The 27,987-nt window shown below is 41.5% G+C and overlaps 2 protein-coding genes across 15 annotated transcripts in view; one reads left to right on the top strand and one right to left on the bottom strand.

The window, feature by feature from the left end:
- Positions 1-22,098, top strand: part of slf1 (SMC5/6 complex localization factor 1) — a 34,554-nt gene extending 12,456 nt beyond the window's left edge. For 7 of the 8 annotated variants that reach the window (XM_085181446.1, XM_085181445.1, XM_085181440.1 and 4 more), the window contains 3 exons: positions 8,133-8,225; positions 10,290-10,472; positions 21,602-22,098. In XM_085181446.1, the coding sequence (XP_085037572.1) occupies positions 8,133-8,225; positions 10,290-10,472; positions 21,602-22,098 (773 nt within the window). The remainder of the gene's footprint in view (positions 1-8,132; positions 8,226-10,289; positions 10,473-21,601) is intronic. The other variant, XM_085181447.1, reaches the window with a different exon arrangement.
- The window catches only part of LOC146506965 (multiple C2 and transmembrane domain-containing protein 1-like), a 143,569-nt gene continuing 129,597 nt past the window's right edge, over positions 14,016-27,987 (bottom strand). For all 7 annotated transcript variants that reach the window (XM_085181450.1, XM_085181451.1, XM_085181449.1 and 4 more), the window contains one exon: positions 14,016-25,997. In XM_085181450.1, the coding sequence (XP_085037576.1) occupies positions 25,926-25,997 (72 nt within the window). In that variant the 3' untranslated portion in view covers positions 14,016-25,925. The remainder of the gene's footprint in view (positions 25,998-27,987) is intronic.

Here is a 27,987-nt window from a genome sequence, read left to right on the forward strand (position 1 = left end):
GCAATTAGGGTAGCACTTTTAAATATACAGCGGCTGCACTGGTGGAACTTCCTGCAATTAGAGGCATGGCACTCTGTGTGAACTCTCGAAGGTGTCAAAGCTCATATCTCCCCCCTCCACCTGATCAGAAAGGCCCTGTGCTGGTGCAAAGGAGGGGTGGAGGGTAAAGGAAAGGGAGTGGGTGTGGGGTTAGGGGGGGTGAAGGCTGAGGCAGGAGACTCAAGGCTGTTGGCATGTGTTGTTTTTCCACTACGTGATCTCTATACCGATGTGGTTGGCATTAATTTTTGATGAACCATCGGCACAGCATACTTCCCTCTCACCCTCTCATCCCTTCTCGACTCATCCCATTCTCTCCCTCCCTTCCTTCCTCTCTTTCCGTTACAGGCTTTTCACCCACATATGTAAACTTGCTTTCTTATATTCCGCACATCTTTGCTTTGGAGCATCTGTCTCGCCTTCTGGAACCTCTGTATCTTTGTCACAGTAGCTGAGAGGGGTTGAGGGATTTGAGATGAACTTCTCTTTTGTAGTCCCGCTTTTGCTTGTGGAAGCTCAGTAGAGATTTCCATTTTAATCAGCCCTAATGTACTGTATGTAGACTGTCAAACAAGAACTGCTGAGTTTTCATTGTTTAAAATCTGTTTGCGTTTAGCGGCACATCATTTCTGAAACAAACCATTAAGGTCAACATTTACAGAGCGTAGTTCAAAAGCTGCGTTCGGTATTCTTTAACTTGTAAAGCAATGCTACACAGCTTTACCCACCAAAAATAAGTATTGAAAAGGGACGAAGATTGCCATTGGTTAAAAAAAAACAGGTATACCCCATAGCATGGGGAGGTATTTGACAACTATAGCGGTTGCCAAGTTACTTACTGTGCAAACTGTGCAACTGTGCAAACATCATGCACCACCCTTCATTTTATTATATTTGGTTTCCAAGGAGATCCAGACTTTATTGTAGCTTTTTAAATTGCTCTTGAGCAATAGTTCTCCAGACTTTCTGAAGGTCTTTCAAAGTTTTTCTCTGGACACTCCCTGCTTTTTCACTCTATTTCATTCCGGTCTTTGTACCCAATCATTTTCAGTTGAATTGTTTTTGGGGTTTTTTTGTTTGTTAAGCCACTTAACACTGGCCTATGAATCATTCAGGCATCAAAGGATACCTAATTCAGTAGACTAACCAGTTATTGTGTATACACATAACAAAGAACTGTGCAAAGAATCAGTTTTAAATGGTGTCTTTAGGTACTTTGATACTAGCAGGTCATGGTAAAATCACAGAATTTGATCCCATTTATTTAAAAACCCAACAAACAACAACAACCAAATGGAACACAATCTGAAAGGCATCAAATTGTATGTTTGCACTAACAAAGTGATTCCCGAAGAGTTTTTAGCCAAAAATCCAGCCATTCTGTGTGTGTCCTTAATAAAATGGAAGAACCGGACAAGTGGACAATTTAGAATTGACAGGCCTAAGAACCATGTACAGCAGATAAACACTGTCTGAAAGTCTTGTCTTTAAGAAATAGAAACAAATTCAGGAAAGACCTGACTGAGGACATGAGTTGAATCAATCTACCAATCCAGTTAAAGCCTGGATAGAAAAGTACACGATGAAACAGAATTGGTCAGAGCTCGGACCTCAGTATTATTATAACTACATAAGATGATCTTGATGTGCTTCAGGAACCAAGGAGAACTATTTCTGAAGTCTACTTACAGCTCAGCTCAAAAGAATAAAGTTGGTAATGCCAAATATTGACTTTCGAGTTGGTTAATATTGTATAAACTCTGATTTGCGTTATACCTGAACAGTTTTTTGCTCCACATTGTAAACATGTTTATTCCTGCTGTAAAGCTGGGCATTTTAACATGGAAACATAAAAACATTCATTCAAACACAAAGACATTTATCGGCTTAAAGAGTTACAGAAGTTTTTATTACTCATTTTGTAGCTTTCGATTTTATCACACACAAGTGCAGTCATACGGTAATGTTATCAGTCACATTATCACACAATGACCTGTGTGTTGGCTTATGAGTTGCTACTTAACGTTTATTCAGCAGCAGTTTGATGAAAGTTCATCACTGCTTACAGCCATTTACAGGGATCATTCCTACCACCTATAGAGTTGTATTTTAGGAATATTATGTTGCATAATATGCAAGTATATAGATCTTTGCTTGCTTTTATTGGAGACACTGTATTTCTGTCTGAATGTTTCCTGTTGGCAGAGAGGGTGACATAGATGTTGCTGACCAGTGTTGTTTTTGACTGATTTTAATGGAGTTATCATTCACCATTGGAATTTTGAAATGTTTATTGCCAGTAAATGCATCTGAGGCACAGTTTAAGAAGCAGTAATGTTCACTTGGGGAATTATTTTCCTGCCATTGCTTTCAGAGGTAGCAATAGTAGAAGTCTTCAAATAGTTTTAAATATATCCAGTAACTGGCACAGAATACACTTCAAACACATTCCTTACAAATAGCATTGTTACAGGCTTTGAGCGGCTTTTTGGTCCAGGGATCAGCAGGCCAAGCAGTGCTTTACAGGAGTGTAGCAAGCAGACTGAGGGATATAAAGAGCAACACATACATTTAACTTTTCTATTAAAGTGTGAAACAGGGGATTTATAGAAAAGGACAGGCGGATTTATCCTTTCCGTGCTTGTAAATGCTGAGCATGCAATTACCCCTATAATAGAGGCGTTGTGTCCAAATTGGAACCATTAAAGTGATTTAACAGTGCGTGGATTGGCCCTGGCATTTGCTAGGATGTGTACACATGGGGTGTAGTGGAATGGGTGTTTAATCACTGCGTTTTAGTGCTCGGTAATAGCAGAGCAGCCCATGTAGAACACTGACGTGCCACAAAGTATAGCTTACTCATTAGGTACTGTAGTTTGGGTGTTTTTGATTTTTAGCTTGGAAATATTGGTTTGCTTGACTGATTGGTCTCGTTACTGATGCTGAAACTGTAACAACCAGACTACCTTCTTTATGATGTCATGCCATCAAATAACTGAGGTTTAATATGCAGTGCAAAATAAAGATTATTGCACATTATTGCAGCAAATCATAGCACACTCTAATCTGACTTGTCTGAATAGTTTATTACCTGCTCTGTTTTCTGATGGAGTTCTTAATGAACTGATTTATCTCATGATTGCAATGATTTTTGAGCAGCATTCAAGTCCAAAAGCAGACTGTGTAATTCTCTCTAAACACCTCCACAGAGGTGTATGAAGCAGGTAAGAGGTGGAAATAGTGTAGATCTTTCATTTAATTTCAGTGGATTTGTAGTTGAATTAAAAATTCTGAGCAATTCTGAGACATTTTACTAAATAGTCCTGATATTTTCACAGAATCAAAAGTAATGTGGGGGAAGGCGGGTTGCAAGTACTTGGTTGTAAATCCTTTGCAGTTAATGACTGTTTCAGGTCCAGAACCCATGAATCTCACCAGTTACTGTGTTTCCTCACCTTGGGTGCTCTGCCAGACCTCTGCCTCCTCCAAAAATGTATTTATTTATTTGTTTGTTTTCATCTATGCATTTCTGATTTCATCTCCATCGTCGACATTAATTAGTGACCTGGGTACTTTTGCTCATTACCAAAAGCCTCTTCCATTGTGCCAGAAACAAATAGAGTAAATAAATTTCGAACAAATATGTCACTGTTTTTAATGCCCAACTGTGCACTGTAAATGACCACTGACATATAATTATTGTATTAAACTTTATGGTGCATCTTTAGAAAAAACAAACCTAAAAACAAATTAAGCAGCTTATTAGGTACACCTTAATAGTTCTGGGTTGCATAAATTCAAGAAGGTGTTGGAAACATTGCTCATAGGTTGTTTGTTTTGTTTTTTTGTGTTTTTTGTGGGGGTTTTTTTGTCCACATTGAGATGACAACATCACACAGTTGCTGCAGATTTGCCGGCTGCACATCTATGTGGTTAATCGCTTGTCCCACCAAATCCTAAAGGTGCTCAATTAGGTTGAGATCTGGTGACTGTGAAGCCCATTCGAGTTTACTGAACTCATTGTCATATTCAGGAAACCACTTTGAGATGATTTGAACGGTATGATACTGTGTGTTATCTTACTGGAAGCAGCCATCAGAATGGATCTGTGCTTTCATGTTGTTCATGACAAATTCTGTCTAAAAGTTGGAGCAAAAACTGAGAGTCGTTACACCAGGCAAAGTTTTTTCACTCTTCTATAGTCCAATTTCAGTGAGCCTGTGTGAATTCCATCCTCAGTTTCCTGTTCTTAGTTGACAGACATGACACCTGGCACTCCTGACCTCTGACATCAACACTCAACAACACTGACATCAACTGCTGCTCACAGGACATTTTCTTGGGGAAAATCCCAGCCCATCTGTCACCGAATCAAACCAAACTGTCTTCATATTCACTTAAATCAGCTTTCTTCCCCCTTCTGATACTTGGTTTGAACTTCTGCAGTTCATCTTAACCATGTCTACATGCCTAAATGCATTGAGTTACTGCCATGTGATTGGCAAGCCAGTTTGGCTGATACGCATTGTTCCAGGGACAACCTACAGATCACTCCATCCTCTATTTCCTTCACTACTTCTCAAATAATCTACAGTTAGGTCCATAAGTGTTTGGATAGCCACACAATTTTTGTAATTTTCCTCTGTACACCACCAGTGTGGGTTTTATTTCAAACAAATATGCGAGTGAAGGTGCAGATTTCCAGCTGTAATTCAAGGAATTTAATAAAAGTAATGCATTAACTGTTTAATAATTACAGCTACTCTTATGGAGGCGGTTTCATGGCCAGGATGTTTCCTTGTTATTTCACTACAAATTAAGAAGATAAAATACCTGGAGTTGATTCCAAATGTTGAACTAGCATTAGGCAGCTACCCACTGGAACGCTTAACACGAAGTCCAAAGAGATGTTGATGCAAGTAAAGGAGGACATTTTCACCTAGCTGGAAAGGCAAGGTATGTACCAGCTCACTCCCGGTGACTACTTGGCGGGGCCTGGCGCCTGCTGCTCGGTCAGGCCTCTTCCGGGGCGCGGGGGGCCCTCGGGCCTCCGGCCTCTGTGCCTGCGGCTCGGTTCACTCTGGCGCAGCTGGCTGCCGGCAGAGCCGGCGGGCACGCCGGTGCAGCCCCCTCTAGCTTCTGCCCGGTGGCTACTGGGTGACCCCTCATCTGGGGATCCTCAGCCCTTCCCATGAAGGTGGCACGGATGCCCCTCCGGTGGTCCTCCTTGGGCTCTTGCACTCTGGGGCCTCTGGATGTCTGGGGCCTGGATCTCCTCCATGCCTGCTTCATGCCCTGGGGGACGGGGCTATGGCTCTCTACATCCTCTAGCAGACCATTACATGGGGAAACCATTTGAATACAAGCGCGCCGATCCACACAGGTGTGCACATGGGTGTTCACTATTCGTAGACTTAAATCACACCTTTCTTGGCTGCTACTTCAAAGCACATTGTGCGCTGTCTGTCCTGCGTACTGCACAACAACATTCAATATTTAGTATTTACTGCTGTTTACACTTAGCTAGATTAATGCGATGGTGTTGTGTATAGTATGTTGCATTGTTTTGTTTTGTTTTTTTGCTTGTTTTCTATTCTTTTTCTCTCAACAGGTGATCCCGGAGATATTTTTTCTTCCCCCCTTTCTCACTGTCCCTCTCCCCTTCTGTTTTTCTTTTCCTTCCTCTTTCTTTCTCCCTTTCCTATCCCTCACTCATGTCTGTCCCGTCTGTAACAACTGAAAATAAAATAAATAATAAAAACAAAGGTCGATCAAATGGACCAATACGGCAATGCCATGATGATCCATTTGGCAAAATAAATCCATTGGGTATCCTTGTTGGTCTTCAGACAACAATTCTGACGGCTAAAGAACCAAATGGGACAGGCGGGAAAAAAAAAAAAAAAAAAAAAAAGGAAAGGCAAAAAATAGTTAGTCTACAATCAAGAGAACCCTTCATGAATGGAAATACAGAGGGTTTACACCAAGGTCCAAAAAAATGGTTATACTCAAGAACATGAAGGCCAAATTAGGCTATACCAGAAAAGATCTAAAGGACTCGCTGCACTGCTCTGGAAAATTTCTTAGGAAAGATGAAATCAAGAAGAACTTGTATTAGAACGATGATAAGAAAAAAAGTATAGAGAAAAAGTAAAACATCTCGTGATTTGACGCATAGCACATCTGTCAAACATGGTGGACCCAATGTTATGGCACGGGCTTGTGTGGCTGCCAGTAGAACATGGTCACTACTGTTTATTGATGACATGACAGCTGATCGATGTAGCAGGATGAATCATGAAGTGATCAAGGTCGCACTTTGCTCAGATTAAGCCAAATGCTGCAAAACTGTTTGGATAGTGCTTCACAGTGCATATGGAATGAGATATTCTTCAATGGCCAAGTCAATCAGCGGATCTCAACCCAATAGAGCATGCTTTTCAGTTACTGCGGATATAACTGAAGGCAGCGAGACCCACAAATGAGCACCAAGTGAAGGTGGCTGCAGGAAAATACCTGGTAGAGCATCTCAAGGAATGGAATGCAGTATTTGGTGATGTCCATGGATTGTAGACTTCAGGTATTCACTGAATTCAAGTATTAAAGATAACATATTAAAAATGTTATTTTGTACCAATGTGTGTTTTTAAAAAAAATAAAATAAAATAAAGAAATTAATTTGATTCCAAAATACTTAATGCAAATAAAATATGTTAAAGCTCTTGAATTAAAGCTGGAAGTCTGCATTTGAGTCACATCATGGCCGATTATCTGTGCTGGTACAAAGGTTGTGTCATTGTTCAAATATTCAAAACCTTTATGAAGAAAATGTGCAATATTTGTCTGTGCCAACCATGCGTGTCTGAACTGGATTTGAACTGAACTGGAATCCCTACGTTTAACATATGTTTTTCTTTTCTTCTTTTTTTTCTCCTCCATTCCATTTTTCAACCTTTCAGCTATTGTGGATGGCATTTAATACATCTTTGCAGCCTCAAAGACATTTCCTGGAAGAAAGGAATTTTTTAGAATGAATGCGAACCAGCATTCTCAATATTTTGCCTGCATGCTTTGAAATGCAGGAACCGTTTTGCTGTCCCCTTCACCGCTTCTTCTCCCTCCCTCTCCCCCATCTCCACCTTTTTTTTCTTTTTGCCCCACTCTTTGCTCTGTGTGCGTTGGAGTGGAGCCCCTGTACAGGGATGGCGTCCTGGGGAGAGCTAGTAAAGCATTTATTACAGCCTTTGCAGTTCTGTGTTATACTGGCAAGCACAGAGCCACTCATGCTTGGCCTTTAACTTCTCTCTGAAGTTCAGCTATACATGAAAAGAGGGGGCTCTGGCCCACTAATTTATTCCTGATTTAATATTGTATTTGAAAAAGTGAGGAATGCAGTATAAATGAGGAAAAAAGAAATGGGTGGAATAAAATTGTGTACAAAAATGTAAATGGAGTCTTTTGAGAGTTTTTTTTTTCTCCCCCGCTAGTAGTTTGCTGATTAAATATCACGTGATGACACTGGCAATGCCCAGCAGAGCTTTTGAACCTAGGATCTGTGAAGAATCGTTTTCGAGGCTTTGTGCGAGGGCTGTCTACCATAACTTCCTCTTAAGTAACAATATAGGGATGAGTGAACAGGAAGCGAGACTACTTTTTTACCACTACATTCATTTACTCACCAACTGCCCTGATATTAACTTTGTTGGGCACGGGGTGTAAGTGGAAAATCTCCCTCTATAAAAGAGGGAAAGAGCGAGGCGAATTAGCCCAACTCTCCATCTTTAATTTTTTTTTCCCCTCCCGTGTTTTTTTTTTTTTTTTTTTTTTCTCTCTCCCTTGAAAGATCTCCCCCCTTTTTTCTCATCACTCCTCTTTAATCGCAACCTCATTGGCGGGTCGTACTCTTTTTAGGTCAGGGATTTTTTTCTTTCGTGTGTGTGTTTGGTGACATTTCTGTGGTATTTAATTGGCGTATTCACCATATGGACGGGGACAATGGGAAGGACATCAGGCACACCCTGATTTTTGATTTCTCTCTTCCGCCTCTTCTTTCTTTTGGGTGTGTTTGTCCGTTGTGTTCGTCCTGGTCGAAGGAGAGACCCTCCTCCACAGAGCTTGCAAGAGGAACCAAGTGGAAACGGTGCTTCAGATCTTGGCGCTTCCTGGCATAGACATCAATGTTAAAGGTAAGACTTCTATCCCTTTTTTCCATAACCTCTATCTCACTGTCATCTCACTTCACTCCCACTGTTTGCTCTGGGGTTTTGGAGAGCGATTAACACTGGAGGGAAAAAAAAAGGGGGAGAGGAGAAATAGGAGCGTGTGCGCGTCATCATCATTGCCTTTAACCTTTAGCTAAAATGTAAAGGGTGTGTCTAGTAAGAGCAGGATGGGTTTGGAGTGTCAGATTTATAGATTTATGGCCACTTTGCTAAGTGAATTGAATCCCTTTTGATATTTCAGAGTGACTTTCTTTAGTCCCTTTAGGTCAAATATAATGACTTGCCCTCCTTTTATGGAAATGTGCCGTTTTCAAAGGTTTCTCTGATTTTGTAATCACCCCTTAATAGTAGACTAAATTGACTTGCATCTTGGTGGGGGTTATGGGGGATTCTAAAAGTCTAAAATGCGATCAAGTAGAACTACGGGGCAAAATGGTAAAATAACTGCTGCCACATTACAGATTTCTCCAAAAAAGGCCTGATGCTAATTGAGTCAGAGCATGTTTGGTTTTCAGAGGATTTTCTTTTCTCAACTACAGCAGATTATCTGTCTGTCATTTTTTATTTTTTATTTTTATTTTTTTAAACTTTTTTATTATTAGTCTTTAGAATGTGTCTGTCTTTCTGTGTTTTAATCCTGGATTAAAACATGAAAAGATGCTGCAACGATTTTAATGTTTCTTTAAAACATTCTTTTTTTTACTCTTGATTTGTGTATTATCATAGCCTATGCGTTGTGAGCATTTATGATGTTTGAATGCTGTGCCTCCATTGCATTGCTTTATATTTACACTACTAAAACATTACTTGTCATTTGCATTTCAGGCCTATTGCATGTATCCTGTCATTATGTGATGTGTATGTGCAGAGCTGATCTACCAGAGCCATTTCACTTCCTATTAGTTCGCCCCATTGTACAAAAGTTATTAGATAGTATTGTCCTAGCATGTGCTGATTGATTGACACATCGAGTGACAATACGTCTTGCAACCAATAACTAGACAACAGAAGCATTACTAGACCAAAACAGAAACTTGTGTGTATAAGCAACAGATGAATGAAGGTTGAAATCATAATGGCACATGCCTTAAACTTGATCTTGGCATGCATAATAGCTATATAAAAGTATTTTACCACATGCAAAGCATGTCAGATGTCAGATTGTATGTGTTGAATAAACCCTGAGGAAAAACAAATAAACATACACAAACAAACAAAGAACAGAAATTAAAATTTTGGAATTGTGGAGTAGAGCAGGGCAATATGACCAAAAGTATTTATCACGATATACATTTGAAATTTGCGATAACAATAAAACTTATGATATAATTGACACTAGACAAAATACTTTACAACTCCACAACTTTATTAGTGCAAAACAAAAAAAACATCAATGTATTTTCACTTAAACAAGCAGCTGTTTTTTTTTTTAATGTGCATTAAAAGTTATATAAAAATTTAACTGTGCAAATGCAAATTCCTTGCTGACAGTTTAACCAAAAGGCATTTCCAGTGGAAACTGGCCGACAGATCCTCAGCATAACCATGTATAATATCTATAAAACTTAAAAAGAGGTTATACACACACAATATGGTAATATTATGTTGAAGCACAGTACATATTACTACGCGAGGCTCCTACGTACGACAGCCGTAATGCTCCGACAATCCATCAAGCGGTGCGATCCACTTTCGCCCTTCTCATTCTCCGTCGCCGCCATGCTTTTTCCGCCATTTTTGTATGAAAACAAAGGCACTGCGCATGCGTTTTACCCATATTCTATCGCGATATTTCATTTTCTTATCGTTGCCCAACATAATATCAGTATTACCGTGAACGGTATGATATGGCCCAGCCCTATTGTGGAGTATAGATCCATTTGAGTCCAGAGCCCAGAGAGTGTTTCGCAGGTTGTTTGGCGAGGTGAATATTCTAAACTGTGATTAACATTGCTTCCCCATTTCATTTGACTTTCATTTTGAGTCAGCATTGTTTGTGCTTCTGTTTCCGGTTTGTTGATCACATAGACCATGCAGGCTGGACACCTCTGCACGAGGCATGCAACCACGGCAGCACCGAGAGTGTGGAAGCTTTGCTGCACCACCACCCTTCCCCTGTGCTTAATAATCAGGTGGATGGAGTGAGTCCACTGCACGATGCCCTGCTAAATGGACACATGGACATTGCCAGAATGCTGCTGGAACATGCAGGCAAGTAAACTCTTGCAGTACATGCACAGACTGACTGCTTCAGCGTATAAGCTGTTAACATTCTGTTGGCGGGAACTTATGCAATATAACAAATGTTGGCTTTATAATAATTAAACAATACTCAAATGTTCTCGAAGTAAGCATGGTCACACATTGAGAACCATTCACCAAACTATCAAACTTTGTGGCGCAAACAACGAATTGAAAAGACGAAGTTAAACCAACTGAAATGACTACCATTTGATCCAGGGTTGAACAAACAATACTTACCCCCCCCCCGAAGAGCTCATGCTTTGCATAGAGTTGGCGTGTCTATGTCTTTCTCTAAGTAGCCACAATAGCTCGAAAGCTTTTGCGTGAATTCTGATAAAATCCTGTATGGCTGTAGAATGGGATCATGTTAGCAATCCATTACAATTCACCCTACATCCACGTCTTCAAAGTCCACTTAGTGATCCATTAGTCGGAAACTGACAAAAAGCCTCATAACTTGACTTCAAACTGTGATTCTTACAAGTGTGTCAACATATAGAAATGACCAGAGAAAGATCAGTGGGAGAAACATTTCATCACTCATCCAAGTCTTCAGTCTCAAGAAGACTTAGCTCTGCAACGTGTTCTACAATAACTAAGTCATTATCATATATTTCTTGACTCTGACAGTTGATGTTGCAGAGCTTTGTAAATATAACATCCTTCCCTATATAGAGATTTGCAGATTTGGACAAAAGGCTGCAGATGACACTCTGCAGGAACAGAAAAGTCTGCTTTCCAAGTCTGAAATGAAAGAATCTACTGTAGCAGAATGTTTATTGTATTTTTTTAAAATTGACAACATTTTGTGTTGAAATTTGAGATTATTTTATCTAAAATATTGCAGTTACATCACAAATATTGAAATGGTGGGAAGGTGATTGAATTCTAACATGTTTGAGTGATTTCCTGTGTCTATAGAGTAAAACATAACTGTAAGAAAATTTCACACATTCATTTAATTAAAAAATTACAATATTCTTATGCATATGTATAAGTTCTGAACTTGTTTAACTGAAGTTCATAATTATTCTATAAATATTACACTGACAGCAGCAGCGTAACAGGCTTCAGAGTATATAGGACCACTGTAGATGGATGGATAAAGCAATAAATGGAAATGCATTTGGCCTTCTAGCAGCTCACATATTAAATAATGTATAAATATATTAAAGCAATGATACACTTATTTATGTATACAGGTGAATATATGTTAGGTATGGCCAATGCTTTGAAACAGACTCTGCTAATCAGCACAAGACCACATTATTGATGTTATTTTTATTAGTATTAATGGATTATTGCTTTTTTATTGTTAACGTCACAGGATTAGCCTTAGTACTTTTTTACTCTAGCATTTCATGTGAATAAACTTGTACAATTTATACACAGTGTCGCTGCTGCTGTAGCCAAGATAAACTTTGAGTTCAACAAAGCAAACAAATGTAGTCAAGCGTATCAAGCAATTGAATGTCGCGTTTGACCTTATTTACAAGGCCACAGTTTTATCTTAATTACCCTTCTGGAAGAATAAGGACCTTGTTGATGAGAACGCTTTTAAAGCGGCACTCCACCAATGTTCCACATCGATTTGAGTTTGTCCATCACATGTGATGCTATTTATTCTCCAGTTTGAAAAGTTTTGGGGGAGAAAACTGACCTCATGATGGGCCAGCCCATTTGGGCATTTTATGGCAGAAAGTGTCTGCCGCAGACTAGGAAGTGGGTGTTTAAAGACAACTAAAGATATTTACCCATCATGGAGGGACAAACCAAAAGGTGCCATTAATTTGGACCAGCCTATAAATGTTTACACTGGTCATAGTTTAAGCCATTCGATAAAAACGTGGCAAGAATGTTGATGTTTTCTAATATGCTGCAAATGGCAAATCTTGTTTGGTACAGAAACAGGATTGACATTGCGACCCAGACGCTGTAGCAGTTGTCTGCTTCTTCACTGTATGAATTCTAGATCATATATACCATCTCCCTCTCTCTGCCCCCACTGCTAACCTTCATAATTCACATGCAATCCGGCGCTGCAGTGTCTGTCCAAAGAGATTACAGCATCGCCTCGTAAGATGTCTGTTAACGTCTTTTTGACAAGATTAGAGGAGTCAGGGTGCGCCGCTTGCAAAATTCACATGCGGGTTTTTGCGGAAATGTGTCACAACAAAAGTAGTTTGTGTGTCTGCATGTTTGCGTGCCACATGCAGTCGGAGCTCAGTAGGGTTGAGGTGGGTATGACGCGTGTCGGAGTTCAGGAGAGGGTAGCATTGCTGGTGGTGTGGCAGCAGGTGACTTGGGGAAAATGTCTGTGTGTGTGTGTTACTGTGTGTGTGTTTTTTGGGGGGAGGAGTGATATTTGCCAGCATTGAACCAGTCCCCCATGTAACATACCTCTGCTTCAACTCACTTCTCAGTTTGACTAATTATAGTTAATTTGATTCGACTTTCCCATTAACACATGTACATATTCTGTCCTCAAAAAATAAATTAGACTGGGATTGTTTAGTCCCGGAGAGGAAACAAGAGAGCACTCCCCCCCCCGATCTTTTTTTTTTTCCTTCCTTCCTCAGTAACAGCAGAGAGAGCAAATTAAAAGAGGTCAGACGAAGCAGCTATCTGTATCTATAAAATTGAAAGCGGGTGTCTGTGCGTGCGCGTGTGTGTCTGTGCGCGTGTGTGTGTAACAGACGTCTGGCTTCACTGTCTAGGCCAGGTCTTTTTGCAGGGACCAAACAGACCAACAGGAATGAAAATTCTCTCAATTTGAAACACCTGGAGGCTCCTACATTATACTTCTTTCCTCACTCAGTCCCTCCCGACTGTTTGCTATTTCCTCACACCTTGATGGCGGGTTGTCTAAAGGCTACAGCGGGGAGTTGGTGAGGAGGTGGTCCTCTTGACTTCAGGCTGTACTGTCTTTCAGGGTCTCTTTTCCATGATCTCCATCTTGTTGCCATGGACACCATCAGTAGGCCTAGGCTTTTTTTCTTTTTCTTTTTTTTCTCTTCCTCTTCTTTTTTAGATTCTTACGTCCAGGCTGTTAAACGTGGAAAGTTTTGGCTTTGGGGCCTGCATCCTACTTAGTTACCATAACCATCTTTATATTGTTCTTCATTCCAATTTTTCACTCTAAACTCAAGCAGGACTTTTGTGCTTGTGGCTGCATTTCTAACACCCATACATCAGACTGCTTTTAAAATTTTGGCCAGGTACACTTGTTTCACCGTCCCATGATAGGGAAACAGGCTAGTGGGCCAGATGCATCTCTATTTATTATATTCCTGTGGGTTTTATTCTTCTGAGCGCATGCTGCATTTCCCGAAACTATTTTTTTTTTATCGAGCCATTCACCCTGTTGTCCTAGTTGTTTCCAGCAGACAAGCTGAACCTAGCTGCCAAGGTTTTGGTAGGCCAGAGAGGGCAATACTGACACTGGCACACCAACAAAGCCTTTACTTGGGAGTGATCTCACCCCTTTGTAAGCCTGTCTGCTTGGAGGCCTGTGTGTGTGTGTGTGTGTGTGTGTGTGTGTGTGTGTGTGTGTGTGTGTGTGTGTGTGTGTGTGTGTGTGTGTGTGTGTGTGTGTGTGTGTGTGTGTGTTTTAAAGGATGAATTGTATGGGGGAGGAAGGGCTAGATCTCACCCCCTACCCACTCTACCTCAGTCCCTCCAGGCTTATGGAGCTGGCAATGAAAGGATGCCATGGCTGAGGGCAAGGCTGACACTGCTTTCTCCCCCTCCTCCTCCCATTGCCCAAGGCCACCCCACATGACCCTGCTTGCGTGTGTTTGGCTTGTTTTTAACACAGTATTGAAGTGTCCTTGGCTATATATTTTCATGTATGTGTCTACATACGCAAAATCGTTTTCATGAGTCTCAAATGCTTTAATGAGTGTATGTTTGCTGTTGCTCCTCGTGTCCCTTCCTTTCTCAGCTGGTAGAAATGTTATACGTTTTGCAGGGTGGCCATGGCAGCCGGTACTCCTGATTGGAATGGAAAATGACCCGGAGCCTTTAGTTGTGCAGTTCAGACCTGGCACGCGCATCGAGGAGGCGTGTCAGTCAGCAAAGAGGGTGGAGAAAAATAAAGAAAAGAGCTTTTAAGCTGTCACCACACAGCCCCGTGACCGTAATCACTGATGCCGTCCTCTAAGTACTCCCCACCACGTTAGTAAGCGCGGCTAGTCCACCTCAACTTGTAAACACGAAGGGATTCTCACGAAGAGATTAAAGATGCTTGAAGAGGAAAGAATATAAAAGTTGGAAATAACTGTTCAGGTTTAAGTTTTTTAAGATGTTTCTACTTCAATTATTTGCCTTAAGTTGGATTCAGAGACCCCAGAGAAGTTGCTGCATGACTACTTCTTCAATTCCTCTTTCAGTTTTTGTGCATTTGTGCATGTCTTGGATGCACGCACACACAAACACGCACGCTAGATTCTGTGATCCCGGCAGATATTAACGCAAACTAGTGTTTGTGGAGCAGAAAGATGTCATTTGCTCAGTGGCACAAGAAACACACGGTCCCCTTGGACAGCTGTAGTCAACGTGGTTCATCTCTGTCTTTCTCTGTCATAGATCTGCACGCACACACACACACACACACTACACACAGGTAGTTGTTTAGACACACTTGGGCCTTTTCACTGTCAGCATGGTAAAGAAATAAATAAAGTTCATTCTGCTCAGCACTTATTTCCCCGTGGGTCCTGAACTGGCAACGGTGAGGAGCTGAGCTCTTGTACTATTAGAGGTGAAGCTGTGTTTGGAGCCCTCGGCTTCACTCCGGAGTGTTGGATGTTTCAACTGCAGGTTTCTCCAGGCAGTAGTTCAAGGACTTTTCTCGCTGGGAATTCTGACTAGAGTCTTCTTTCTCTCTTCCTGCCTGTCTCTTATTACCCCTGAAATATACGCAGACTCACCACATACCTGTATTTCTGTGGGGTTTTTGGGGTGGGGGTTTTTTGTTTGTTTTTTAGGGGGGCCAGTTGCCGTGGATTAAATCTGGGGCCTCTTTGCAGTGGTGTTCCTGATTACTCTTCGCTGTTCTCCAAGATAAAGGTGTGACCCCTTTTCAGAGAAAATCTGTATGTTTTTATGTAGATGAGGGCCAAAGATGTTCCAAAAATGAATGTGGTGATTTTGAGATTTGCTAGCAAGTGCTTCTTGCCTGCTATTTATGCCCAGCACCACTTATAATATACAAAGGCACGTTTTGCCCTTTCTGTTTCCCTTTTAAACAGCTGCAGTATTCAGTGAGCATGAAGGCCACTGAGAGCTACCTTCTGTAAAAAGAGAGGGCAGAGGTCAAGGAATATTAAACTTTCTGTTTTTTATTTACTTTGCTGTCCTCTTTCACCTACAAGGTTCAGGGTTTATTTAAAAGGACTACATGAAGGGATGGACGATGAATTTGTAGGTGTTGAAAGCGTGCTTTTCTCAACCGCAAACAAGGCTGAGATTCAAGGTTTAGTTCATTTCTTTTGTTTCCAGGTTGACTGAAAAGGGGGGTAAAGAAAACAGCATGGTCACAGGACTAGGAGATCTTTATTTATTTATTATTGGCCATGGAGATTGCTGTCTGTCCCTGTGTTCCAACCTTGAACTTAAATCATCACATGGTCCACAAGAATGAAAATGTTAGAACGTTTTTTTTCTTCTGAAGCTTAAATTAAAACGTTGAGTGACTTCTCTGCAAGGAATTCAATGGTATATTAAAATGGTATATTAAAAATTATGGTAATAAAAAGTACAGGCAAGAGACTTTTTTTTAACATATTTGAAATTCATTAACAAGAAGGCAACAATGGCTGATGTTTGAACTTGGGAGGAATGGGTCATAGCAAAAGCTCATGCATTCAACAGCAGTTTAGTGTGTTTGCTTAAACCATTCTTTCAATGACGAGCTGAATACAGCAGTGTGAATGGAGTGTTGTAATTAAAGTACTTAAGGACACCTCTAGCTCACCTCTGAAGCTGTTTTTGGAGAAGAGAAAATATTGTATGTAGTGGAAGTCATTATTCATTCTTTAAACAATTGGGATGTAAAGTGTTTTGAAGTTTCTCAAATCAAACTTTTCCCACACAATAAAAAAACTGAAAAGTCCTTGTTTTAGGACCGTATATGAGGACTGTATATGAGGTGGACGTGAAAGCGATTCGTCTTTGCTCGTGTCCTATTCCAGCTTGTCCCAGAAAACAAAAACAGAAATGAAGAGTTGATTTGTCTAAGTGATGTCATCAAATTTAACTTTTTGGGGGATTTACTGACTGGGAAATAAGACACAATTAATTAGATTAATAGATAGATTCAGTTATTGTACTAGTTGGTACTTTACATGTAAATATGTTTTGTGTGTGCTTTTATAATCTATTTTGTTGGTACCTTTACGCTTAATTATACCAAATTATAATTGTAATAGTTGTGATCATTTACTGGAGATTCAGGACCAGTTAAGGATTCATTTAGAGCTCCAGTCTGACAGTCTCCCCAGCACCCATAATGATGATGATTTTTATGAGTATATCGCAATAAAAATGTGGTTTGATGACCATTTGAACAGGTTCCAGGTTTTTTGAAGAATAGCAAGGGCAGTAAGCGGCATAGGCAAAGGTCATCCTTAATAGCCTCTGATGTACACCCAGTCGTTGTTATTATTATTATTATTCTGGAAGCAGGCTTGAAATGTGACAGAAACTGCTCAGTTCAGAAAAGATACCTAGTAGGTGGAAAGAGTTAAGGTGCTAAAGGCCAGCATCCAGTAAGTCAAAGCATATTTGATGCCCATTATAACTAGAAGTGACTGTAGTGGTGTTGGATTACACAAAGCTTGTAGCTGCTGTCTATACCTTTTATCCTACCTTATTTGTGCCTTTGTCTGGACCCCAGGAAGACTACCTGTGTGGGATGTTCACAAAGAACTACAGCTGACTATGTTTGAGTGAAGAGCACAGGAATATATTGAAAGGATGCTCGCCCGTGACTGAAAAACACAGATTTCTGTTCATAGCAACTGTTTACAATGCCAGCAATATTTTAATGTGAATTAACAAGGTAACAATAATATATCCAAACTAGTGCAGTTACTCCTCCATTAATATCGGTAAACGAAATATCACTGAGTGTTCAGACACTGCTGTTACAGACGGGGATTTTAGCATACTCGTCTGTCTGGTTGTTCCACATCTGATGCCTCTCCGCTGGCTGCTTTGGTGCGTCACTTGGTTGGCCTTGTTGTTTTTGCTGTGGTTTCTAGTTGCTAGCTAGCAGCTCCCTGTGGATAAGTGATGCCGTGCCCCTGGCTGCAGTTCACACACTCACCCTGCCTCTCTTTTTCAGGCAGCAAGAGGGGGGTGGGGGGAGGGAGAGAGAGCGAGAGGATGTTTACCATGCTGTGGAGCTGCCTGCTTCCCAGCTTGTCTGCCTTAGCCCCAGCCTCAGACCAGAGACAGAGAGAGGGAGAGACATAGGGGGAGGGAGCGCGGCATCTTTCTTTCCTTCCCTCCTATCCTCCCTCCCTCCCTCTTTTAGCGCCGATTTTCCCTTCCTCCACTCTTGCTTTTATATTTCTTGTCTTCGCCTGCCCTCTAAAGGCCAAAGGGCTTTGCGCTCTGTATGTAAATGCCTGTGTGGTGTGAAACAGCCAGACTGCATCTGGCTGGTGCATCAGGCAGTGGCTTTCACTCAGCATGTGAATTTCCTCCCTCTGCTAGTAGCTTCAGAGCTTAGGTTATAGTGGGGTATTTTTTGCATCAAACACACACGCACAAACACACACACAGAGGTTGGTGTAATTACCCTATGCTCTCATGTAATCCCCCAGGTGCAGTATTTATCTCCAATGCAGCATATCTGACACCCAGCGCCAATACCTGGATTCACTTCAGTCACAGTCCCTGCACCAAAACCATTCCTCAGGCGGTAGTCTCATAACACTGTGTTGTATACATGTATTACATTATAAGCAGCACGTGATGCTATTTCCGTGTCTTCTGTTATGTTGAAATATGTAATTTAGCATTGGATATGACCATTGACATCTGTATCGAGTGCAGTAGAGTTGTGTGGTGGAACATTAGAGGGCGTCTTATGTCCTATGATGGATAATAAGGAGCGACTGATTCTTCTGTTCAGTCGATGGAACGAGTAAAAACAGATATGAAAAGGTGAAAGACATGAGCTGACGCTTAATGGAAATAAGGCAGGTTATCATGCAAATGTGACAAACTGCAGACACTGTCACACAGTCGGTTGTGTGTTCTACAAACAAACATGCAGCCTTCAAACAGTCAGCCTCGCGGGCTTTCTGGCAAGCCGAGCCCAAGCCTGTGCTACGGTGGCCCCTTCCTCCCCATCACCAGTGTCATCACTTTGGTTGAAGCCTGTCTGTCAGTGGGGTTTAATGTGATGATGGTGGAGAACACTGGGGAAAAAAGAACACGCGTTATCACTTTTTGTTTTTGTTTTTGTTTTTTTTAATTCTAGTGCAAGATTTCTTTTGTCTGATTGTAAATTACAAATGTATTGTCTTATAATGCAAGCGATGCTTTGTATGGTTATTGTCCCCACATGTCCATTTTCATCCAGTGTGTATTTCTTGCACTATTTCTAATATGATTTTGCCCTCTCTTGTTCATTTTTATGTTTTCTTTGCTCAGTAGCAGCTTAAAGGTCATTGCTTTGCAGCTAAAGAGGACTGCTGCTTTCATATTTGATGAAAAGAGAAGAATTAAGTAAGAGTGATTGAATTGAACCTTGTAATTCCTCTTTACTTATTTCCACTTTAAGTTGAAAACACTCTACAATGTGCTTGGGTTCATGGCACAAACTTACAGCCCACTTGTGGAGCTCTATTAAGCACTGAGTTTCTCAAAGGAACACACAACAGGGTATATTGTGAAAAAGGAAAAAAGTACTACTTAGAAAGCCGTCCCCTATTTTTCATTTTATTTTATTTTATTTTTTAAGAGATAATATAGAAAAGACAAAAGATCCCCACCCCTTCTTCAGCTAACACTTGAACGTCGACCTGAAACTTTCTACAATGTGTCAGGCCAGGGTTGACTTCACACATTACAGTGGATGAGTGTAATGGCGAAGACAGCTTGTTATAGAAACCTGGTGATTATGACCTGCTGTGAACAATCTCACTCTGTTTCACATACACCGCTCTGCCTCTTCTCCCCGCTCGCCTCCCCCCACCCTCCACCTTTCTCCTGTGGCCACTTTGATCAAATCTGCGCTCTTACGTCCTTGACTGCTGCCCCCAACGCCTGACCCCAGCATTCGAAATTTGCTCGCTTATGTAAAAGTTTATGTAGATTAATGCCACAATTTATGCAGATTGAGTTTTTGCCACTCAGACTTGAAGCACTAAAAGGTAGATGAGCGTTGACCTTCCCCACTAACGGCTACGTGAGCTCTCATCGATTATCTCATAACTGCTACAAACAGTGTAGCAGACAGAGGGATGAAGAGCAATTTCAAATTTCATAATGTTTCATTTTTAAACTTTTTTTTTTTTAAGTGTCGCTTAGAGGAGGGAAAAAAAAAGGATGGCTTTTTATAAAAATGGAATCTGGGAGGCTTAGTAAGTGCGGTTTATGTCACAATGCAACACACGCACATGATCGTCCCTCCTTTAAAACATCATGCTTCCTGCAGCCCCACAGTGTCTGTCAAACAGAAACAACTGCCAGCAGTGGTATCGAGCAGTCTTTCAGCTGTCTGTGTGTCATTCCGAGCCTCCACAGAGCCGTAAACTTGCTCACAAGTGGCACCAGCATTGCCGAGGTTGAACAGTCAAGTGCCATCAAAAGCAGTTTGCCACAGAAATGGGTCTGTGTGAAAGCAAACAAAGGGCTCACACTTGACTCGACCCGCTCCACGTAGGCTAAATGCACAGGGGCCTGTCTGACACTGGAAAATGGCTTTCAGCCTGAACAGAGAAGCAGAAGAGTAGAGCGTAGAGGAAGGTGGAGGGAGGGGGGGTGAATGTCACCATTATAACTTTGCTGGCTTTCTAAAAGGAGACGGAAAAAGTGTTACATTCAAGCAGAAACTGTCATCTTCAGTTTGAATGTAGTGAAGCATGTCTGAAAGGGCCATGTCAGGGTTATTGGAGGTGTTTTTGAATGTATAGAAATTCCCGGAAGCTACGAGCCTAGATGGAGTGTTTGCAGCACAATAACAGATGTTATGGATTAATGCGTAACTTGAGTGACGTTATTGTTACAAGCCACTTTTTTTATTTTTTGTATCACAAGCTTAACAGATCAATTTGCTGATGTCACAGTCACTAGTTAGTCACACACACACCCCCCCCCCCAGTAGCACCCTGTTCTCTGATGAGCTCACTCACAGGAGCACATAAAAGGAAGGAAAAGCAGACCCTTCATCAGGTCACTAACCCTTACACAAACACAAAGTGACCCGCCAGTCAGAGAGTTGAGACAAGGTGTCAGCTGATGTTACTGCTGAAGTGAGCTAAAAGCCTCAGCTGGCAGTGAGTGCCACTGGGACAACAGCTGTTCATTTAAACTCTCTGCTTCACACACTTTTTTTGTTTGGGGAGGGGGGACTCTCCGTGACTGTATCTGTGTACTGTTAGTGCGCGCACACAGAAATGCACAATTTAGATCGGTTGCGGTGTCCTGCCGTTGACCCGTGTTGTCTCTTCCGCCTTATTTGATAATGACGCTGCAGTCGAAGGTAGCTTTGGCTGCATGTCAGTTTTATCTGTGCTACTGTTGTCACTGATGCTTCTGTTTACATTACACTCATTAACACTCAAAAAAGTCTCAGACCAAACTGCCACTAAAAAATATTTAAAATCGGATTTTTTTCTACTGCACCGTAGCTTCAAGCACATGTTAACTTCTGTGTTTCTAATGTTCTGCCTTAATTTTTACAAAAGCACTTTCACATATGGAGACTTGTGACAGTAGTGCCTCCCTGACTGTTGTCATTGTCGCTTTGAAGACTATGGAGTAATGTTTTGTCGTATCAGAACAAGTAGTTTTAATTTGTGTTTTAAAAATAAAAAAGTTTGTGTGATCTGATCCTGTACATCTCTGTCCCATCTTAGGATCTGTTCTTTTACGCCAGACGGATGGCCACGGTCGGGTCCCGCTGGATCTAGTCTCCGAGCCAAGTCAGAGGGAAGAGCTCCTCCATAGTGCACAGCTTGGAGACACAAAGTGTTTGAGAAATAAAGCAACTGAAGTTAACCTTCCCCTCTTGGAGGCTGGATCATCTCTGCTGTCCCTACTCATTTTCTCCTACCTCAGGGAAACGGGCATTCCTCACCACACACCAACCAGCGACAAGCACCACAGCCTGGGCTACCGGCTGGTCAGGGCACTGGAGAGGCACTCCTTCCAAAAAGTGACTCAGGGCTGGGCAGACCAGCGGGCAGTGAGGCTGGTAGAAGATGTTGAGACATTGTGGGAGCTCAGCCAAGGGAAGTACCAGGGACAGGTGTCTCAGGGTGTAATAGAGTGCAAAGGAGAGAACACACAGTTCCTGATGAAGATATTAGAGGATCTTAGGTTGCGAGGAGAAGCACTAGTAGGTGATCTGTAATCTGTAAGGTTAACGGATCACTTTACACCACACTGAAGCTGACTTAAATGCATAACCTGTGAGTGAAAGTGAACAAAAGTGTAACTTTTTATTACATGGTCCTAAAATTTGCCAGGGCCTTAAAATAGGTCCACAGGGCAAAAAAGTCTTCCTGTGGATATCTGCCTCTAAAGCAAGCATGCAAGTTCAAAGCTGTTCATTTCTTAAGTGCTACAATTTTATACCTACTAATACCTAATGTTCATTGGCTTGGTCTGTTTATATTGTATATTTTCGGGAGTTTTACAAGTTCTGTGTTTTGCAAATATTTCTTGAATTTAAATGTTATTTATTTTTAATATTTCAAGATGCATGTTTTTGTATGACACCACTAATGTTTCATTTCAGTGTCGAGTGTTGCTACCTCATGTTTTCTTTTTTCTTATTTTTTTTGCATGTTTATAAATAAAAGTGAAATATATTCTTTGATTATTTCATTACTTCATATAAAAATTCTGGCAGCAATATATTAGATATCTTAACAATATATAGATATGTCTTTTTTTCTTTGTAAAGAGCAAGTCAGCTGGAGATGGAGGTGTTTATATGTTAGCTACGCAAAAAACAGTTATCCAGCAGTTGTGCTCTCAAATGGTCTCAGTGATGTACGCTCTGGGTTTCAGCCACGCAGGCATCAGTGAAGAATGAGGAGCTTTGCAAAGCTAAACCAAGCAGAGGGGCCTACGCCCATGTGTTGGTGTGAGTTGAGTGAGCGGTGCAAAGGAGGCGACTTCAAGCTAAAACTGAGAGCAACAGTCCACATTTCATTCATTTCTTTCTACGAGCACCTTCGAAACAAAGCTTGTCAGTACAGAAAAAGGAGTTGCAATAAATCAGGAAAAACAAGATGATAAAAAATATTTTAATTTCATTAGTTTCTTTTAAATGAGTAAAATACATCAGATGCATTCCATTACTCATATCAGAAATATATATACCACATTTTCATTTGACCCAACCCTGTCTTGGCTTCTACAGCGTTGCTGTCTGAAACTGTTATTGGTCAGAACTGGGCACATAAAGATGATGTCACAGGCAGGCAACATTGCAGGCGGAAAAAAGACGGACCTTAGAAAATGAGGCAGGCATACACCTACTTTACAGCATCATCACCAGATCATTGACAGGCATACTGTATAAAATACAACCATAAATTAATAAGTAATTAGCTATGTACAGTACGGTTTAAAAAATAAATAGTCTCATTTCAACTTTGTGCAAATAAAAGTGCTTTAAAACTGTCAGTCTGATACATTCCTTTTCTATAACTCATCTTCTTGACATCATACAAAATAAAAACACTTTGGTTTGCTTTAAAACAGAGCCCAAACGAAATGTAATGACGAGAAATGGAGTGAGAGACAGTTTTTGGATGCAATGCCGCACAATAGTCACCACAATTTGCTGTAAAATGACTACATATAGTAGTAGACGCATACACATCAGGTATTCTAGCAATCCCTTTAGGCATTATACAAAGCCATCCCTCACGAGTCACAGAGTGGGTTTGCTGAGGAGGCTGTAATCAGTTAGCGACGTCGCTCTTAGGGGATAGTCTGTTATTGTCTTTCAAGAGGATTCCCTTAACAAAAAAAAAAAGAAAAAGAAAAGCAGTGGTCCTTTGGAGTGACAGATCTGAGCCTGTTGATATTTAAGCATGGAGATGGATGGGCAAGGAAGGAGGGAGCGGAGAGAGTAGACAGACGAGGTGAGAGGGTGACAAAATGGCAGAAGAGAGCTAGTTGCGGTGGGAAGAGAGTTTAGAGTATAAAGGCAGAGACACAGACAGACGAAGGGGGGTGGGGGGCAAGCAAAGCTAAAGAAGTAGAGGCTGAGAGATGGAGGCAGGGATCAATAGGATGAGAGCAGACCTCCTCAAATGTAGCCTGTGCTGTGATCTTTCAAGAGATGCTCAGCGAGAAGCCCAGGAGACCATCCCTTAAGACAGGGTCGCAACCCCGCTCACTGACGAATGAGGGAACCGCAGAGAGAGCAAATGGAGGGAAGCATGACGGGAAGAAGGATCTGAAATAGCATAAAACACACACATACACTCCTCCTTCCCTGACATCTCAGGCCTAAGTCCCCTTGGAGCCTTGTCACACAATGACTTGCTGCTCATCTAGCATCGAAGCAAACTCTACACCAAGTAACAGCTGGCACTTCTGCTGCAACGCACACATACACACACATACACACACATACACACACACAGCGACTGGATCTAGGCGTCAGTCTACAGCTGGAGGGGAGATACAACTGTAACGCACACCGACACTAAGAAAAGCAACTTGTCTTTGATTGCATAAATGCGTATACGCAAACACTCTTACATACACAGTTCACATATACAAGCCTCTGTCTCTGGAAAGACTGATCAAAGTTGAGCTTTGGGCACAGGAGGTGGGGCAGATGGAGAGGGCGGCCAGCCTGGGGCACAGCATCACAGAAAGCATGTTTGCGTTTGTGTGTCAGTTGTTGGTGTGCGTGTGACTGAGAGCGGGGAGAATGTTCCTGTTCCAATACAATGTTTTTCATCTGTCAGCGTGCAGGTACAGTAAGGCGTGCGTGTTCGAGATCTCCGAGAGGAACTGCGCGTTTACGCGAGAGAAGGATGTTTGTGCCTCCGAAACACAAGATGCTTAAGCGCAGAAGCATGTGTGCATGTGGCCGTGAATGCGCTCGCGTGTGGCCACCGAGGAAAACACATGGGGGAGATGAGAGGGAAGGAGACCAGCCTTTCAAACAAGATTAGAGCTGCGGCTGCCTCAAGGCCCGGCTGCCTGACGACACTCTGCATAAACTGGGCGACATCTATATTAACACCACGACGGCGGGCCCAGTCTGCCGTGCTGCCTGACAGAGAGAGGAGGCGACTCCTTGAATGACAGAGGATTTTGACATGGTTCAAATGAGTCAAACAAGGCAACAGCTACTGGTAAAGTTTTCAGGTGTAACACTAATTGTTTACTACAGACTCAGACCTAAAAAAAAAGGAAGTTAATCTGGCCATTCTATTAAAGCACAAACAAGCCTTCAGCCTGTTGATCCAGGTTTGTGTTTGTGTAAAAGGAGATATCTGGAGGCTACCACCGTAATTGCTAATCAACTTGGCTGGCTGAGTTAAGTGGAGACAGTCCAAATTACTGCCAGTGAAAGTAACACTGCCACATCCAAGAGGGAGAGGAGAGAAAACAAAACACACTTCAGTAGAAAAACAATTACAAAATATAAACATATTAACAAAATTATTCAATAACTTAAACAGGAGCTTAAAGAAAGAAAGAAAGAAAGAAAATTGAATGCGGTATAAGGCTTCTCCCTTGATAAACACACCAAGTGTCATTTTCTTTTTTTTGGAACAGCGAGAATAAATGTTAAACTAATTTTACTTATTGTGTGACACTTGTGGGAAGCTGTCAGAGTGATGGAGAGAAGCAGCAAGGAGAGTGGCTCACACGGCTGATGTAAAGGTCATTTCATCCATCCTTTCCACTTGCCTTTAAAAAAAATCTAAAGCATTATGGTTACGGTAATAATTTAAGAGGTTTCTCGCACTCATTTTGTTTCATACAAAAAAGGACATTTTGGGAAACGACTGTACACCATGAGTAATTAAATAGGAAAAAAGAGTTGAAGAGAATCAAACAGGAAATAAAAACAAAAATGTTAAAGGATAGCTGAGCCGAGCTGCTCCAGAGGAGTCGTCCTCTTGTTCCTCGGTGTCCAGTAATAGACCGAGTGAGGAAAAGTGGAGAAGAGAGGAGTTGGTGGGCGGACGCAGTCATCTACCCGGGGTTGTTTTTCTTCCTTTTATTTGGACTGGGATTGGGATCCAATTTCAGCTCTCGGTACTGCACCTGTTAAAACACATAGAAACACGCACGCACACACACCACCCGGTCAGGTGGAAAGAGCAAAGGATGCTTGAATAGCACAGAAACCCTCCAGAGGCTCTAGTCCAGCTGTGTGGAACAGTGGCCTCAGGGAAGAGATTACACACTGATTACAGCGCGCACACACACACAGATGTGGACGCTCACACGTGCACACACTGACACAATACGTGTGCGCTGTTCAAAGCTCCGACTGCGTGCTCGCTCGCAGATGCACACAAATACACACGTACTTTCACAGCTGTGCTACAGTGGCCTAGGGGAAGGGATCACACAAACAAACAAAGAACAGGGCAAGGGCTCATGGGAAAGCTTGGAGAGACAACAGAGTCATTTTGGTATAGCAAGATGGCGAGGAGTGAAAGGGCAGGAAGATGGGAACGAGACAGAACGAAGGAAAAAATGCACCATAACCCGTTCAGAACCAAGGTTTTAATAACTGTTAGCAATATTAATACACTCCTCATCATATGCAGCTTGATACATACTGTTTTTATATCAGAAGGATTATATGACGTGCTACTAATTTAGGGATAAAGTTACATTTTGATCAAAAGGAGCCAATTAAAAATATCAGGAAACTAAATTTTCTGACCAAATTTTGACTCTTTGCTGTATCCTTTTCTTGGCTGAGAGATAAATGAGCACACTGGAGATTTTCGTGGGACAAAATACAATCTCTTCTCCATGTTTCACTCTATAATCAAAGCTGTATCAGTCACAGCCAGACATCTGACATGGAGAGCTTTCCTCCTTCTCGGGAATGAGTGGACAGTACGGATGACATCCACCTGACGAGGCTCCTGCTTCTGGATGGGCTTTCCACCCCTACGCTTATCCCACGTCAGCTGTTAAGTGCAGAACAGCGACATCGTCTAATAACATGACTAAGAAGGCAAAAGGACAATTTTACTTTAAGTAAAGCCCCAATCTGTTGCACATCTGTATACATCATGACCCTATTAGGCCACAGCTGGAAGAAGCTGTTTTATATTTTGGGATATAAATTTATTTGCTTTCCTGCTCAGAGTTACACGAGAAGAGCGATACGGCTGTCACATATGTCAGCTAAATAAGGAGCTGTAGCCAGCATCTGGTTAGCTCAGCTGAGAGAAAGAGAGAAACAGCTAGTCCGGTTCTGCCCAAAGCTAATAAAATTCACGTAGTGCAGAAAAGAACAGATGAGATTTTACAGCTGGTTTTGCTGTGGATCATTTCTTGATCAGGAGCAGCGACCTCCTGGAGTCTTGTTGTTACCATTTTAAAATTTGTTTTTTTGTACAAATGAAGTCAACGAGATATAATGTCTTCATTGTGTGCTTTGGAGGTGCTGGCAGGCACATTTTGTTACCTTTGGCAAGCTCTAAGCTGTTCCTATTGTTTGATACCAAACTGAGCTGTGCAAATCATATGTCCGTGCCAGTTAATGGACACAAATGAGAATGGTATCAGTCTTGTCCCTTTTTTCCACAGCAAGAAAGGGAAAAACAAAGCTTTTCTAAAATGTTAAACTACTCCTTAATCCTATAAATTACCAGGACATTATTTTTGTATCTGCACTGCATCGCTAAACCACTTTAAACAGACATTTTAGTTGCGTATTGCCTCACTTCATCACTTCATAAGATGCTTAGCGTCATCACTCAGGGAGTGTCACAGTATGTCTCAGCAACAAGAATTGATTCACTCTTGACAGAATCCTTTCCAAAGATGGTGAGCCGATCCTAGAAACTGCTCTTACGTGGAAGTGATGGACAGTCAGATGCAAACGGCATCACAGTGGCTGAGTATCAACAAACAGAGGCTGTCACACTCGCTTTCAAATGTGCACATCCGTGCATGCGCGCACAAATGCAGTTGCTAGTCTAGACAAACTCAAGGAAGCGACAAGCACTAGCCACTGAATCGGAATACTAATAGAAAAAAAAAAATAGACTTAACAGTGACTGCACCA

Source organism: Neolamprologus multifasciatus, chromosome 12 (genome assembly GCF_963576455.1).
Source record: "Neolamprologus multifasciatus chromosome 12, fNeoMul1.2, whole genome shotgun sequence".
NCBI lineage: Eukaryota > Metazoa > Chordata > Actinopteri > Cichliformes > Cichlidae > Neolamprologus > Neolamprologus multifasciatus.